The 13,928-nt window shown below is 48.5% G+C and overlaps 1 protein-coding gene across 1 annotated transcript; it reads right to left on the bottom strand.

Annotated features, from left to right (window-relative positions):
• Positions 1 to 654: 654 nt before the first annotated feature.
• Positions 655 to 3,262, bottom strand: CRYAA (crystallin alpha A). The gene is made up of 3 exons (XM_074572874.1): positions 3,074 to 3,262; positions 2,025 to 2,147; positions 655 to 864 (listed from the first exon to the last, which is right to left on the bottom strand). Exons 1-3 carry the CDS (start codon positions 3,260 to 3,262, stop codon positions 655 to 657), a joined length of 522 nt encoding a protein of 173 aa, XP_074428975.1.
• Between the last annotated feature and the right edge of the window lie 10,666 nt (positions 3,263 to 13,928).

Here is a 13,928-nt window from a genome sequence, read left to right as displayed (position 1 = left end):
CTTGTGTCAGTCGTCCCTAAGGGTGACGACAGGGTAGTGGTGTGAACACACACACTTAAAACACTTTGCTGGAAAAAAAAAAAAAAGAAAATAACAGGTTGCAACCCCCGAAGGTAAGACGTTATTCTCTCTCCTGCGGTTGCGAGGAACCCGTGGCACGCTCGCGGCAAGTTCGCAGGATGTCGGGTGTGGGGCTTGGCTCTGTGGCTTCTTTCTTTTTTAACTCTGCGTGGGGTAGAGCAAGTCTGCGGGGCTCTTCCCCTGCTCCAAGCCTCGCCTCGAGCCTTGGCGCACCAGGAGCCAGCGTGACTCGTTGCGCTCCCTTCCTACCTGACGGAGGTCATGGACTACAGCACCGGACGAAGACCCTTCCAGCAAGCACAACAGCGCGCCGTCCACACCATCCCCACAGCGCAGCTCGCGCGTTTCGGCTTCAAAGTCCACCAGCCGCTCACCCAGCCCCTCGTCCCATCCAAGGGAAAGGGGGGAAAAAAAATAAAAGAAACAAAGGGAGGGAAAGGGGTGGGGGCAGAAGTAGGGGGGGGACCAACAAAAAAAAACCCCTCTAGGTATTCACTGATATATCTCTGCAATGGCTCTGGGAATGAGACCTGCAGACGGTGGCAGGCTGCGTACCGCAGCGGCAGGCGGGCTTTAGGAGGAAGGAGCGGAGGTGGGCTTCTCCTCCCGGGACACAGGGATGGGCCTCTCGCTGTGGCTGGCGTCCATGTTGGCGGGGACCTTGGGGCCCGAGAAGGTCAGCATGCCGTCGTTGGACAGGGAGCAGGTGATGGCAGCCTGGTCCACGTTGGCGGGCAGGCGGTACCGGCGGTGAAACTCGCGGGAGATGTAGCCGTGGTCGTCCTGAGAGGCAGTGGGGAAAGGGGGGAAGGCCCATCAGAAACCCCCCAGCACCATGCCGTGCCTCCCTCCACGCCACCCCGCAGTTCTGTCAGAGGGGGGTCCATGTTCGCCCTGGCTTATCGAGACGCTGTACTGCCAGTATCGCTGGGACCATCTCTGCTTTTTATTCTATTTAACAGGTTTGTAGGGGCAGGTGCCCCCCTCGTGATGACCCTGCAGGTGCAAGGGCTGAGCAGAGCAGCAGAGTGTGATTTTGGCCGTATTATAGAATTGTAGAGTCATAGAATGTGTTGGGTTGGAAGGGACCTTTAAAGGTCATCTAGTCCAACCCCCCCTGGTTGGGATCTGATTTGGACAGGGGTTCTGCCGCGGCCTCCGATTTCAAAGGATGCTTGGAGAGAAAGCCTGGGGTTCTGCGAAGGTAAAAGCAACGCCTGTGTGTGCGCGCCCGTGTATCTCCCTACTAGGCAGCGACGCTGTGTCAGCCAAAGTACACGATCCTGGTCCCCTTTTTTTTTTTTTTGGCTGAAAGAATGAGAAAAGTAATTTTTTCTTGAAGTCAGCCATGGAAAGGGCTGCTCTCTCCCTCTGGAAAAAATATCTATATTAAAAAATACATACTGTTTCCAGGCTAGAGCTTTGTCTGGCCAAAAAAGTGTATGAGAAGAATTAAACCCCTGCTGGTATAATTCACTTTTCGACCCCCACAGATATTTCCATGACATATGTGTTAAAAGTTTCCAAGCCCGAGGCACTTGGTTGTTTTTCTTTTGTTTTGTTTGCTCTTGATTTTCTCTCCCAGATCAGCTTATGAAAACTCTGTTTTCACTAGCGATTCTGGCTTATGAAAACTCAGCCATGCTTCAGCAGCACCAGATGATGTTCTTTGTCTGGTCCAGTGTTATTAGTGAACAATGGACATTGTCATCTGACGGTTATGGAAGATGATGATTGAAAATAAACAAAAGAGGAGAGGATTAGCTCGTTATTGTCAGGTATCAGGTTGCGGCTCTATGGGAATGGGCCGTGCCAATAATGACAATTGATAAATAACTCAATCTTCTGATATATTCTTTTCTTTTTTCCTTCAGCTGAGGACCATTGGAAAGAAAGAAAACAGAGCTTGACTCCCCAGTTGCTTCACTGTCACTTCCACTTACCTGTCTTTCACTGTGCTTGCCATGGATTTCCACAAAGTCATCGATAATCTTCACACTCAGGTCTTCGGGAGAGAAGTGTTTTACATCCAGCATGATTGTAAACTTGTCCCGGTCAGACCTCACCTGAAATGAACATTGTTAGACAGTAAGACCCGAGCTCTAAGTGGGGAGGCAGTGCCAGTGTCGTGGCAGCTTAAAAGCCGGAGAAGGGGTGGTCTGGCGGTGGCACGGTATTCCCTTCTGTGACTACGGGGCTCAGCAGGGATCTTCCTTCCCACCGCGGGGACCCAGGGACACTGGGAGGCCGCGATAGGCGTCTGCGCCATTGCTGCTGCTCTGGGGAGAGGCATCACTTCTCACCGCTGTTCTTGTGCCAGGGACCCCTTCGCACTCAGTGATCTGCCAGATGCACCGGGCATTTGTGCTCAGCAGCAAGAGGGGATGGAAAGCCGTGTAATATTCTCTGATAGCATACATTTTGTTCTTTCAGTGATTTATGGTTTCTTTGTGGTCTTAGCTCTGGGAGGAAGCCAGTAGGAGAGGGCTAGAAAAAACACCGGGCCCTGAGCTTCAGACCAGAGCCCCCATGGCTACATGCTCCTTCTACACGCTGCCTTCCAAGAATTGCTCCTGGGACCTCCTGCACGGGCTTGCAAAAACCACTGAGCTCCCGAGGCAGAGGAGGGGGTAGAGGAAGCTCCCGCTCACCGGGGTCCTCTTCCATGCCAAGCCGCCCTCGCGGGTGCTTACTCCGGGAGCAGCCTAGCTCTTCCCTCGCCATGCGGCTGGCAGGTGCGGTGGCAGCAAAGACAGCTTTCTACATGTCGGAAACAACTGTCGGGAGCCAAAATGGTTTCTGTTTCTTGAAGGGAAGCCTTCTCCCCTGCAAGGGTTTCCCTCCATGCCCAAGAAGTCCTCCTTGTCCCCTCACACCCCAGCACGGGGCTACAGTCACCGGGCCCCACCAACTAACCTCAGGTTGGGGGACCAGGGGGGAAGGCATAAGGAGGGAAAACAAGGAAAAGAAGAGGAAGCTGAAGGGCCCTTACCTCTGAAATGCCCGACTCCAGCACGCTGCGGAAGAGGGACTGCCTGTAGTAGGGGCTGATAGTGGAAGAGAACAAAGGCAGGAGATCATACTCGAAGAGACCCTCTCCGAAAAACTGGTCGAACAAACGGCTTGGAATGAGGGGTCCCAGAGCACGCTTGAACCAGGGGTGCTGGATGGTAATGTCCATGCTTGCTGCTGCTGCGACCTGTGGCTGCGAGGGGAGAGCAGGAGGGACAGTGCAGCCGCTGGGGAGACAGCGATGCCTTGGCTGGACTGCGCAGTGCAGCCCCAGAGAAGCTCCCCCTATATATACCGGTCTTGCAGAATGAAGGCATTAGCGGGATTTCTCTGGAAAGACATGATCTCATGATGGAGGCAACGTGGTCAGCAGAAATGCGGAGACTGACCTGGAAACGACAGTCTGGTTGGAATCGGTGCCAGATCTGCCGGAGGGATGATGCCAGGCAGCAGGCTGTGAGACACGGGGTGCCCGTGCCCAGGGGTACCGGCAGGTCCTCTACGGGATGAAGCAAGCTAAACGGGACACCCCGGTGGGCATCTCAAGGATGCTTGTGAATTAGGCCTGCTCTGTGGGTTTTTGTAACCCACCCTTGGCATTTCGTTAATTTGCTTCTGTTTCTGACCCTCCTTGAAATGGAGACACAAAGTCTCTTCCAAATAAATAAAACAGCTTTTTTTTTTTTTTCCAAGTGACGAAAAAGGGTTTGATTCAGATTGAAGAAACGGAAACTTTTTTTTGTGGCATGATATAAAGTGCATCCACCGCTTGAGAGGGGCCTGACAGCCCTGGCATGGGAATCCTGTCAGGGCTGGCAGGGAAGCAGGACTAACGCATGATGCAGAGCATGAACATGGGTTTGACAAAACAGAAACTTTTAACAAACAAATACTTTGCCAAAAGAAAGAAGGAAAAATAACTTTGGTCACCGACCATAACAGCAGTCCCAAAGCTGCTCTTGAGAGGGCCCTTGTTTTGATTTAGGAATGTTGTGGGAGATTCATTTATCTCCCGGTGTCACGACACAGATCCTGCTTAACGTGCATTGCCGGTTACGGCTGTTTTGCATTTCTGTTTCACTTAACGCTGCCTTTAAGGGGTCGTGCGCTATCCTTGATGGACTGGGGAAAAGGCACATGGACAGCCCACTGTGGGAGCAGCAAGCTCTGCCAGGGAGCTGAGGCGGTGAAAGGGCGGCGATGTTGCCCAGCTCCACAGCAAGGCTCAGCACGAGACCACGGCGACAGCCAAAACCCCATTTCCACTGGGGCCAGCTGCATCCTAAGGGCCTTCTGGACAGCAGAAGCACCTACATCAGGAGTCTCGTGTATCTCAGCACCTTTTGCAGTCGGCGGAGAGTGAGGGAGAGAGAGGAGAGGACACCTCCAAAAGGCACTTCAGAGCTGAGGGGCTAAATCATAGTCTCCTGGTGCCAGGGACTAAAGAAATGGGGGGTGGCTGAGATCCTGGCATCGGTGCTTCAGGAGAAATGGGATCAATCCAGCCCAGAGGAGCTAAATTCAGAAAAGTGCTGAGGCAAAGTGACACTCAGTTCAGCATCGCCTGGCATCTAGGTGCCACATGGTCTTGGAAAGCCCTTGGCCTTGACTCCCACACGTGACCCCTCCCCATGCAATGCATGGAGGCAGGCAAGGAAAAGTGGGAACCAGAAGATCCCATGACAGAAGGTTTCCTTCATGAAAAGCAAAATGTTGAGGAGAAAAATACACAAAAAGGCAGTTGAGACCGCTAAGAAGACAGACAAGAGTTTAGGTTCGACCTCACCCAGTTCCAGCAAGAAAAGGCCCTGTGGTCTGGTGGTGGCTCTTGGGCATGAAGGCTTTTCTAAAATCGGGTGCCAAAATGAGATCAATCCCTCCCCAAGACATGGAGGAAAAAAACGGAACAGACAGACCTAACCCCCATTCAGTCCCATTGTCCCAAATCTGTCATTTTGCTTGAGAAAATGAAGGGAAAGCAAACAAGATCCATAAAGCGCTACCAAGATTTTTCTTCAAGAGCTCTGTGAGATTTGGGTCTTTGCCCCAGGAGAGAAGAAAATGTCTCCTCAGCCACCCAATACCAGGGATCTGCTAAGATGTATTTAACCAAATGGCAGCAGTGACCTGATATACACAGAATGAAAGGAGAGACACAGGAACAGGTTCAAGTCCCAAATCACTCACTGGAGCACACAAAGCAAATGATTTATTTGGCTGGTAGACGAGCAGGTGGGAACTGAACCCTGACAGAGAAAGTGAGGCAGATTTTGGGGTCTGACATACCATTTGGGCCCCAGCCATGTGTGAGGGGTGGATGCAATCCCTGCAGTGTGTTGGGAACGTCCCCTTTGTGTTTCCCAAACCAGGGGTTACACCAGGGGCACAGGGAGTGATGAACACTATGGCAGGCTCCTCTCTGGGCATCTTTCAGTCCTTAAGAAACTGCCAAGCCCTTGAGCTCTGACCTCCAGCATGTTCACCGTGCAGGAATGGGGGCGGATTATTGGGACAAGCAGGCAGAAGGGAGCCCAGGCAGGCTCAGCAACACTGACCAGCAGCACATCAGTGCTTTTATTTAGGGCACCAGGAGAGCAGCCACTTGCCCACACACCACCGCTTATCTCACAAGGAAGGCCAACAAAATCCATCATCCACCCTTGGCCTGAAGCTTGCTCCAGGATCGGAGCATGTGTGTGTTCAACTTGTGATCAGAGTACCCTATATGTTCAACGGGATGATGGGAATGGGCATTTGAGAGAAAAATGACAAATATGCCTTCACCTAAATATCATCTAGAACTATGTATATTACCACCCATTCAAATACTTGAAAAGTGGTAGCCAACTTTATGGGTTTATGTCTTTAGTTTCTTCTGGGCCCACATTTTCATGGCTCTCCCTAGAATTAATCACACCCATTTTGTCTTTGATGGACATTTTTGTTTTTTATGGGCATTTTTGTCTTTTATGGGCAAAATACTTCACTGAAATGTAAATTTCGTTTACAGAAGGTTTTTCTGATACAGACTTCACACTGTCTGTTTGCCTCTGGGCAACTCCTGAAACTCATCGCATCGTAACTTCCAACGATCTAAAACTCAGGTGTCCAGTCCAAATGAGTTGTCCACTGTCCACTGTCCAGTCAGTGGAGACAGATGCCTCCAGATGGCTCACATGATAATGCAGGTGGCTAGGAAAGGTGAAATGAGACACCTTTCAGCAGTGCCTACATCTCAACTGACTAACCAGGGAGCGTAGACAGCTGCCTTAGGGGAGGGAATTCTAATGCCAACCTCCTTCTGGACAAGCAGAGCTGGTGAGATGAATCCCATCCAGTGTGATTTGTGCCTCTTCTCAGAAGGAAACTGCACATGGGAATACAAGAGGGAAATGACAGTTAATGAACTCCACTGGCACTGGATTAAATAAAGAATTCGGTATGAGAGAAGAAAGCAACCACTTTGCACCAGTTCAGGGGACCACAGGCTTCTCACAGGATGCACAACAGTTGTGCATCATTATCACCTACTGAGCAAAAGCAGTGAGATTCCTTGGCGTTCCTACAAAAGGAAGAAAAACTCGTGCATATGCTCACGAGCGCACCCAAAAACACTGAAGGCAGGTTTTCCCAAAGCCTCGTTGCAAATTTAGAATGCGAGTCCAACTCTAAGGGTCTTCCAGCAGGATCTGCTGTCCAGCTGACCTTTGAAAGAATACCTTCCTAAACTATCATGTATAATTGCCAGCACATGAGAAGTTTAGTAAAGGATGTTGCCCAGGAGGAGCTGCAGAAATCCTGTATAATGTTTCTGAGTAAATCAGGGGTCAGCCACCAAGCACAGCCCTTGCCTGTATTTAGCAGCAATTAGTTTGTCCCTGGGACTGACTCTCACCTGCTGATTTCCAGGTGAGTCCAGTGCTGTTTCTAGCCCCTGCGCCAAGCTCTGGACAAGCCCAATGTGAAGAGAAAAACAAGTGTTTAAGTGGAGCAGTGACTGGTCAGGTGTAACTGAGGAGGGTTTGTATGCAGTTCTGAAGTACTAATAGAATTTGGATTGCTCTTTCCACCTGGCGTGTTGCAGCCCCAGGAGAGCCAAGAAAGGCCACCCCTCTGCTCTGATCTGTATGTCCTCTTGGGTTAACTGGTATCCGTTAACCTGCAGAGGATGCAGCTCTTCAGATAGTTCTGATAGAAAACGGGAATGAGTTCCAGTGCTTTTTCTTTCTAATAGACCTGTCAACCCAAAAAGGTACAACTGTACTCATTTAGATGGTCCTCTGCGTTTAGATGTAAGCTGTTTAGTGACACTATAAAGGAGCAAATAATCTCTGTCAATATTCAATGACAAAATTGTCGCAGCATGCTAATCATACTAAGTCTTCCCTTTGGAAGAACATTTCTATGAGGTACAAAAAGGAGTTCATGACAGTCACACCGAGCTAGGACAGGCAATAATGCGATTTTGTTGCAAGTTTTCTTCCTACCAGTCTTCCTGTGGTGGAAAATACTACAGAATGTGCTTGAGGAAGCTGATGAGTGGGGAAAAATGACCATGCTTTTCTTAACTTTACATAGAGCTAGCTTTGGAAAGGATGCAAGACGTCTATAGTAGTCAGCATGCAAGCAGACAAGCTAGCAGGGCAGGCTCACCAGGGAGCCAGCATTATCAGTTTTGGCTCAAAAGCTGCTAAGCACTTACTAAAAACTCTCCCTAGAAATGAAAACAGAGTACTTATTTTTTTCTTTTTAAGGGAAGAGACCTTTCTTTAGAAGACTCCTGTTCCTTAAACGAGTGCGTGCCACCCAGGGCAGTGCCACGGTCAGGAGCTCCAAACCTCTCTGCCATGACTGACCTGGGATACTGATAGAGGCAGCAACCGATTATAACTGCAGCTAAACTCATTTTCCTCTGCCCTCAACCCCCACCAAATACCATGGAAAGCACTAAAGTAGTGTTTTCTGCCGAGTTTTGAATGTTGTTGGTATCTTGCTAAATTTTGTAATGGGCGGGAGGAGGTGAGGCCATGTTATCAGTGCAATCTGCACACCATGCTGAACTGTGGCTGGGGCTGCAGGGCTAACGCGATGGGAGGGCTGACATGAGAGAAGGCAGATGTTATATTCTTTTTCTTTTTATTAGGTGAATAAGTGCTTCTTGTTAAAAGCAAAGAGAACACTTGAAAACCCCTCTTTGAGGATGGTTCATAGCAAGAAAGAAGCCAGTTAGTGGGAGGGTTGCTACACGCTGAGCACCTTTGAAAATCAAGACACGTATTAAGAAGTTTAAATATAGATCTAGGAGCCTAACTTTCAGCAAGTGTATTTAAAAAAGAAAATAAAAAATCAAAACCTTGTCTTGCTTTTCTTTTAAAGAGAGACCAGCGTGTCCCTAGAGAACTCTGCAAAATTCCCATGCTTCCCAAACAGCCATCAGCTGCCCAGCTGGGAGCAGGTAAGCAACCCCTTGCACTCCAGCAGCTTGGCTTAAAGAGCCAGGGACTAACCCTGTCCTGGTGTAAGTCATCAAAGCTTTCCCTTCCCTCGCCTCGGCAACTCTTGCTTAATGAACGGTCAACCCCTGTACCACAAGTTTTGTCCCAAGTGGTCCCCACTCTCTCTCACAACAGTTTTTGTCTCACAGGGTCCGTGGCTGCAAAGTTGCTGAAGACCGGAGCCGGGGAGAGAGTGATCACAGCGGGGACAAGTTGTGGAGGTGACAATTCTAGTTTCCTATCTAAAAAGAAATCTTTGTCCCACTGCTTTTAAGGCACAATCCTCTGTTTTATTGATGGCCTTTGAGATTCTTTTTCCACTCCAACATCTCCTTCCTCCCTATTTTATCGGGATGGGGCAATTTTTATTTCCTGATTTATAGCGATCCACAGTCAGATTTACTATTCAGCTGTATGCTGGAAAAGTTAAATATCCACTCTCCTCATACAAAGACTGATATTTATTTTATCTAAAGAATTTATATAATACCAACAGTCTGCCTTGGTGTAGCCAAAGAGGCTTAAAAAATTACTAGCAATCCCTTTTTTCCACCTCAGAGCTCACATCCTAAACACTGAACAAATCCCATCAGTGTTTAGGGCACATAACATCATTGTTGTCAAATCAATGGTGAATTTACGTGCTGTTAATCCTTGGCATTTATTCAAACAAGCTCAGCAAGTTTTAGCACCACAATGCATTTTATGTTTTCATCAATGGATTTACATAGGGAATGAGAGATGCTCTTTGCTTCCCAGTCTGCAGCAGCACGCCCAGAGAGTGGGAGATGCGAAGAGAGCATCCAGCACGGCCAGAGAGCAGGAGAACTGGAACAAGAGCAGGTCTGGAGATTTACAGCTGCTGAGCAATGATGCTTATCTCCATCTGGAGATCTCAGAGCACTTTCCAGAGAAGGTAAGTATCATGGTGGTGACTGGGAACAACAAGTAAAACGACTTCTCACCCAGAAAGGCAGAGGTGCAGTTTGAACCCTTTTCACCCCCCTAGTCTTTTCCGTGAATAAAGCCACCTCTCTTGCAACTCCACTGAGCTTGCTGCTGAGAGTCCCTCCGCCTTGCAACCAGGTCTCATCTCCGTGAGCTTTCCATGGCCCCTCTTCCTGCAGTATAAAATATTCCCTTTGCTCTGGAAATTACAGACATTTTTCAGATCAGAGAATTAGGGAGTGTAGGGTTGTTTTGTGACATGATGTTTACTCATCTAAAGCAAAAAATTATGCTAAGTGATAAAACAGTTTCAGGAATTAGAACCTTGACTATTTTTCAGAGGAAAGGAGAAATTATGTCTATTCTTTTTTTGGTATGAACCTCTACCAAATAAATAGCTATCTAAATAAATAAAATATATATATCTTCAGATTGAGACCTCTTAAAAAAAATAAAATAAAAGGAAATCAAAACTTGCTATATGGTTCTTTGATTTTATAAATTATTATTTTTTCTTCCAGTGTTCATAAGAGTTTAGATGTGAGTTATTTCTCCATGGTCAACATGAGCATTCCTGAATTGAGCATATCATCCTACAGAGTCTATAGCAGAGCAATCCTATAGGTTTTTTTTTCTCCAAAGGATCAACACTCAGCCTCTGCATTGCAAAGGTATGGCATACAGGGAGGAACGGGGTATCTCAGGGAATGCTCTACCATGGATATTTAGTCAGCAAATAATAGGCAATGTGGAAGGCTTGGGAAGCAGACGAGACTAGGGGCGGCATCTGGAGAGGGAGAAAAGAGATTGCAGGAAGGAGTAGCCAGGAAGAAAAGTCGCTTTATCTGCTGGTCCAGGGAAAGAGGGAAATTGAACGAGTGGTGCTGATGTAGTGGGGAAGGAGAGGCAGGAGGAGGAGGTCTGTAGGAGAACTGGAAGAAGATTGGAAGAGAAGAGACGATAACGTGGAGAGAGGGTGGTCTGTGCAGGACAAGCAGCTCCGTAAAGGGTGTTCTGCAAACCCTGCAGCCACTTGGTAATCCTGCAGTGAACAACACAGTCCTGGTCTGAGTCTGCCTCTCACTGTCTGAGCAGGGCTTAGAGGGAAAACACTAGACACCAAAGGTGGGTGTCACTGCAAACCACCCAGGAAAGCTCCAAGTATTGCCTAATCACAGGTGATGCTGCAGTAGTTTTAGTGCTCAGGTGTAAACTGGCACTGGGAATTGAGCTGTTTGTCGCTGCTAGCGGACCGTGGAGATTGTCTCACAGAGGAGACAGGAGGTGGGCAGGGTAAGAAGGCAGTATGAGTCTAAAAGACGCTGATGAAAGGGGGTTTGGGCAGGCAAGTCGTATTATTAATTCAGGTTAGAGAGTGAGAGGCATCGAGAGACCAGTTGGTACTACAGAGGCTGAAACCAACAAGATTCTCCACTGTGTACCATGTGTACACAGGCTACCTGCATAATTATGTTGTTTAAAGTTAAACTAGATAACCTACCACGATAGCACAATACAAACAGCATCCAGATTCTACTGCAGGGAGCACGTCCTTTAACAGGCAACCATGGGGGTGAACCTCTTTGAACCTCCACCGGGTTCAGAAGTACCTGTGCAGCGCCATAGGACCTGCAAATCTCCCTGTGCTGAGGAGAAACACAAAATAATCACAGCTTCCATCTGGCTCAAAGGGATCCACTCTGTTCATCCAGCAGCCTAACAGAGAGCAAAAAAGCTAGCTCTTGATGGGATAACGATCCTCCGTCCCTTACGCCCGGATGCCAGATGAGTCTGTTAGGGTGGCAGCTGTCTGGTGACTTGGAGAATTTATTTTTACAGTAACTGAGTGATGGGAACCTTCGGAAAAAAAACACCACTTGGCAGAGAAAGACCCGAATGAACCGTTTGTCTAAGCTGCTTCCAAATCCTCTTGCTGGGTTTATGTGCACTCATGTGAGGATGAGCATTAGTACGAGGGTGGTGGAGGTTAGCGGCAAAAAGATTAGCACGATAGGCTGGCCAACAAAATGCTGAGACCGGCTCTGCGTGCGTCACTGTGTGCGCGCACTGACGATGCCAAGGGCCCACTCTCAGCAGTTCTCAGCTGTTACGCACCGCAGGGTTAAGGCTGCCTTTGCATCACCGGAGGAGGGGAAGGAGTCGGAGGGGAAGGAGTCGGTATGAGCCAGCCGTCCCCTCGATGTCTCTTATGATCTTGCAAGGTAAATAGAGCACACAGGCTGGGGACTGGAGCACACTCCTGGGGAAAGGACTGCAAACTAAGGGATAATCAAGCTGAAGAGCATCACATTTCCCGGATTTTAACCCACAGGAAAGCGTTACGCTCAGGCATAGCAGATGGGATGAGACTTCAGATAGCTGATGCAGCACCAATGACCGTGGCTCTGCTGTGTATAATTAAGGTTAAATGATACAGACTGTCACAGCATCTCCAGTCAAAACCAAGCCCTCTGTTTCCTTTCTTTTTTTTTCTCCCTAGGTGCTTTATGCATTTTGTCAAAAGGTCACAGCCAGGTGACTAAATACAGTGAGGGAAAAGAAGCAAACAGAAAAATCCCCGCTGCAGCTGTTGAGTAAAAGAAAGAAAGGAATTTTGTATGTCACAGCTGGGAAGAGCAGTGCACAGGAGGGGAGTTGCAGCTGTGGGTGCAATAGTAGGAGGGAAATTTAGAGCAATCATTTTTAAGTGCGGGGCCCCAAATCTAAACTCACAGTGTACAAACACAAAAGTCTTTGCACAACATTTCTCACTTACAAGGGTGACACCATGACCTGCACATCACAGAGGAGCTTTTCAGTGACCCACTGAGGATGCTCTCAGTTATAAATGTTTAAGTAATGCACTTCATGAGCAGCTGTGAATGTAAGAGAGCGGTTCTGGAGGCTTCCCAGAGCATTCAGGCAGATGAGCAGATAAAAATATGCACTAAGTAATACTGCCCAAAGCTTGGTGTTCTTTCTCCACCTACTGCATGACAAGAGGAATGCTCTACAGCCTCACTGAGCTACCTGAGAAGTGACACTCTTCTAGTGCTACGCACTGTTTTGCCACCGAGTGCCTCCAACCTTCCTTTCTCACTTAGAAGCCCTGTCGGGCTCTCCCCTCTGACTCCCCAGTTTTATTCACTGGGATACGTCTGTGTATTTCTGTGCTGATGAGTGATTAAAATTTTCTGTCAATGCTGTTCAGTCTTCCTCTGGGCCTGTGCTCCTTTACAGCCCTGTTCCACAGTACCTAAAAGAGTTGTCACTTCCAAAGAACTGCTTGCTTTTCACAACGCCCCAGCAGAAAGCAGGCCATCATCCTCTGAAGGGTGTGAAGCTCTGACTGCTTTTATGGCCCCGCTGTGGCCATCCTCCTTCAGTGTCCCAGCCTATGTTGGAAGCTGGCTCCCAACATAGGGATGACCTGAGGCGAAGAGGTACGAGAGAAAGAGGACAGACACTAAATCTTCCCTGTGGTAACAAAATGTGGTCCTGGGGGCTCCATCAGCTCTGCTCCTCTCTAGGATGGGCACTACTTCCCAGCTGGGAAGGTTTTACCTGGAAGGAGACATTCAGACATTGGTACTAATTACCCTGGAAGGGGAAAAAGGGGAACTAGGCACGACCACGGTGTCTACAGTACTGTAGCCGCAGTACTGTGCCCCCCCCAGAAGGGGTGTAAAGAAAGCATCCACAGAGGGCAAAGGGATGTTTCCTGATGGGAAAAGCATTCCCAAGAGCCTCACAACTCAGCCTGGCACACAGCACCCTTCCCCCTGCTCTTCCAACCCCCACCACTAACACCAGCCATCACTAGTGCCAGTCCCTGTGCACTCTACTCCTCCTCTCTTGCCCTACCTTCTTCTGGAATTTGGGGGGTTCTTTTGTTTCTGAAGACGAAGAGTTTCAAGAGGCTGCAACTGTGAACGGGACAGTCCTTCAGCCACTGTGCACTGCTGCGGTTGTCACTTCATTTCAATCCCCTGCCCTGATCCAGGGGGCTGGGTTATCTTGACTCACAAGGATCCAGCTTAGTTGAAGAAATAAACAATCAGCAAAGAGAATACCTGCTATAATCAATAAAAGCACGAAAAAAGATTGGTGTATATCCTTGAGAAAACGAGGACAGCCTTCCTGCAAACTGCTCCCCTCCCTTTAGGATTCCCAGTGCCTGAGAATCTCAGGCCATGTAAGTAAAAGTGCAGCTCTTGTAACGCCATGTAATAAATGTCTTCATACAACGCAGAAGAGACGTCGCCCTGAAAAAAGCCTGCCCTTCTTCAGTGAATGTTATTGCAAGGGTTTTGAAATGGCTGCTCCATGGCTTACCGCAGCTGGCAAGTGCTGTTTTATCTCCATAAACTGTAGTGCAGGCAATTTTTCCAG

This window comes from Larus michahellis, chromosome 1 (assembly GCF_964199755.1).
Source record: "Larus michahellis chromosome 1, bLarMic1.1, whole genome shotgun sequence".
Classification (NCBI taxonomy): domain Eukaryota; kingdom Metazoa; phylum Chordata; class Aves; order Charadriiformes; family Laridae; genus Larus; species Larus michahellis.
Note: the sequence above shows the minus strand (reverse complement) of the source record. Positions and strands in the feature narration are given on the sequence as shown.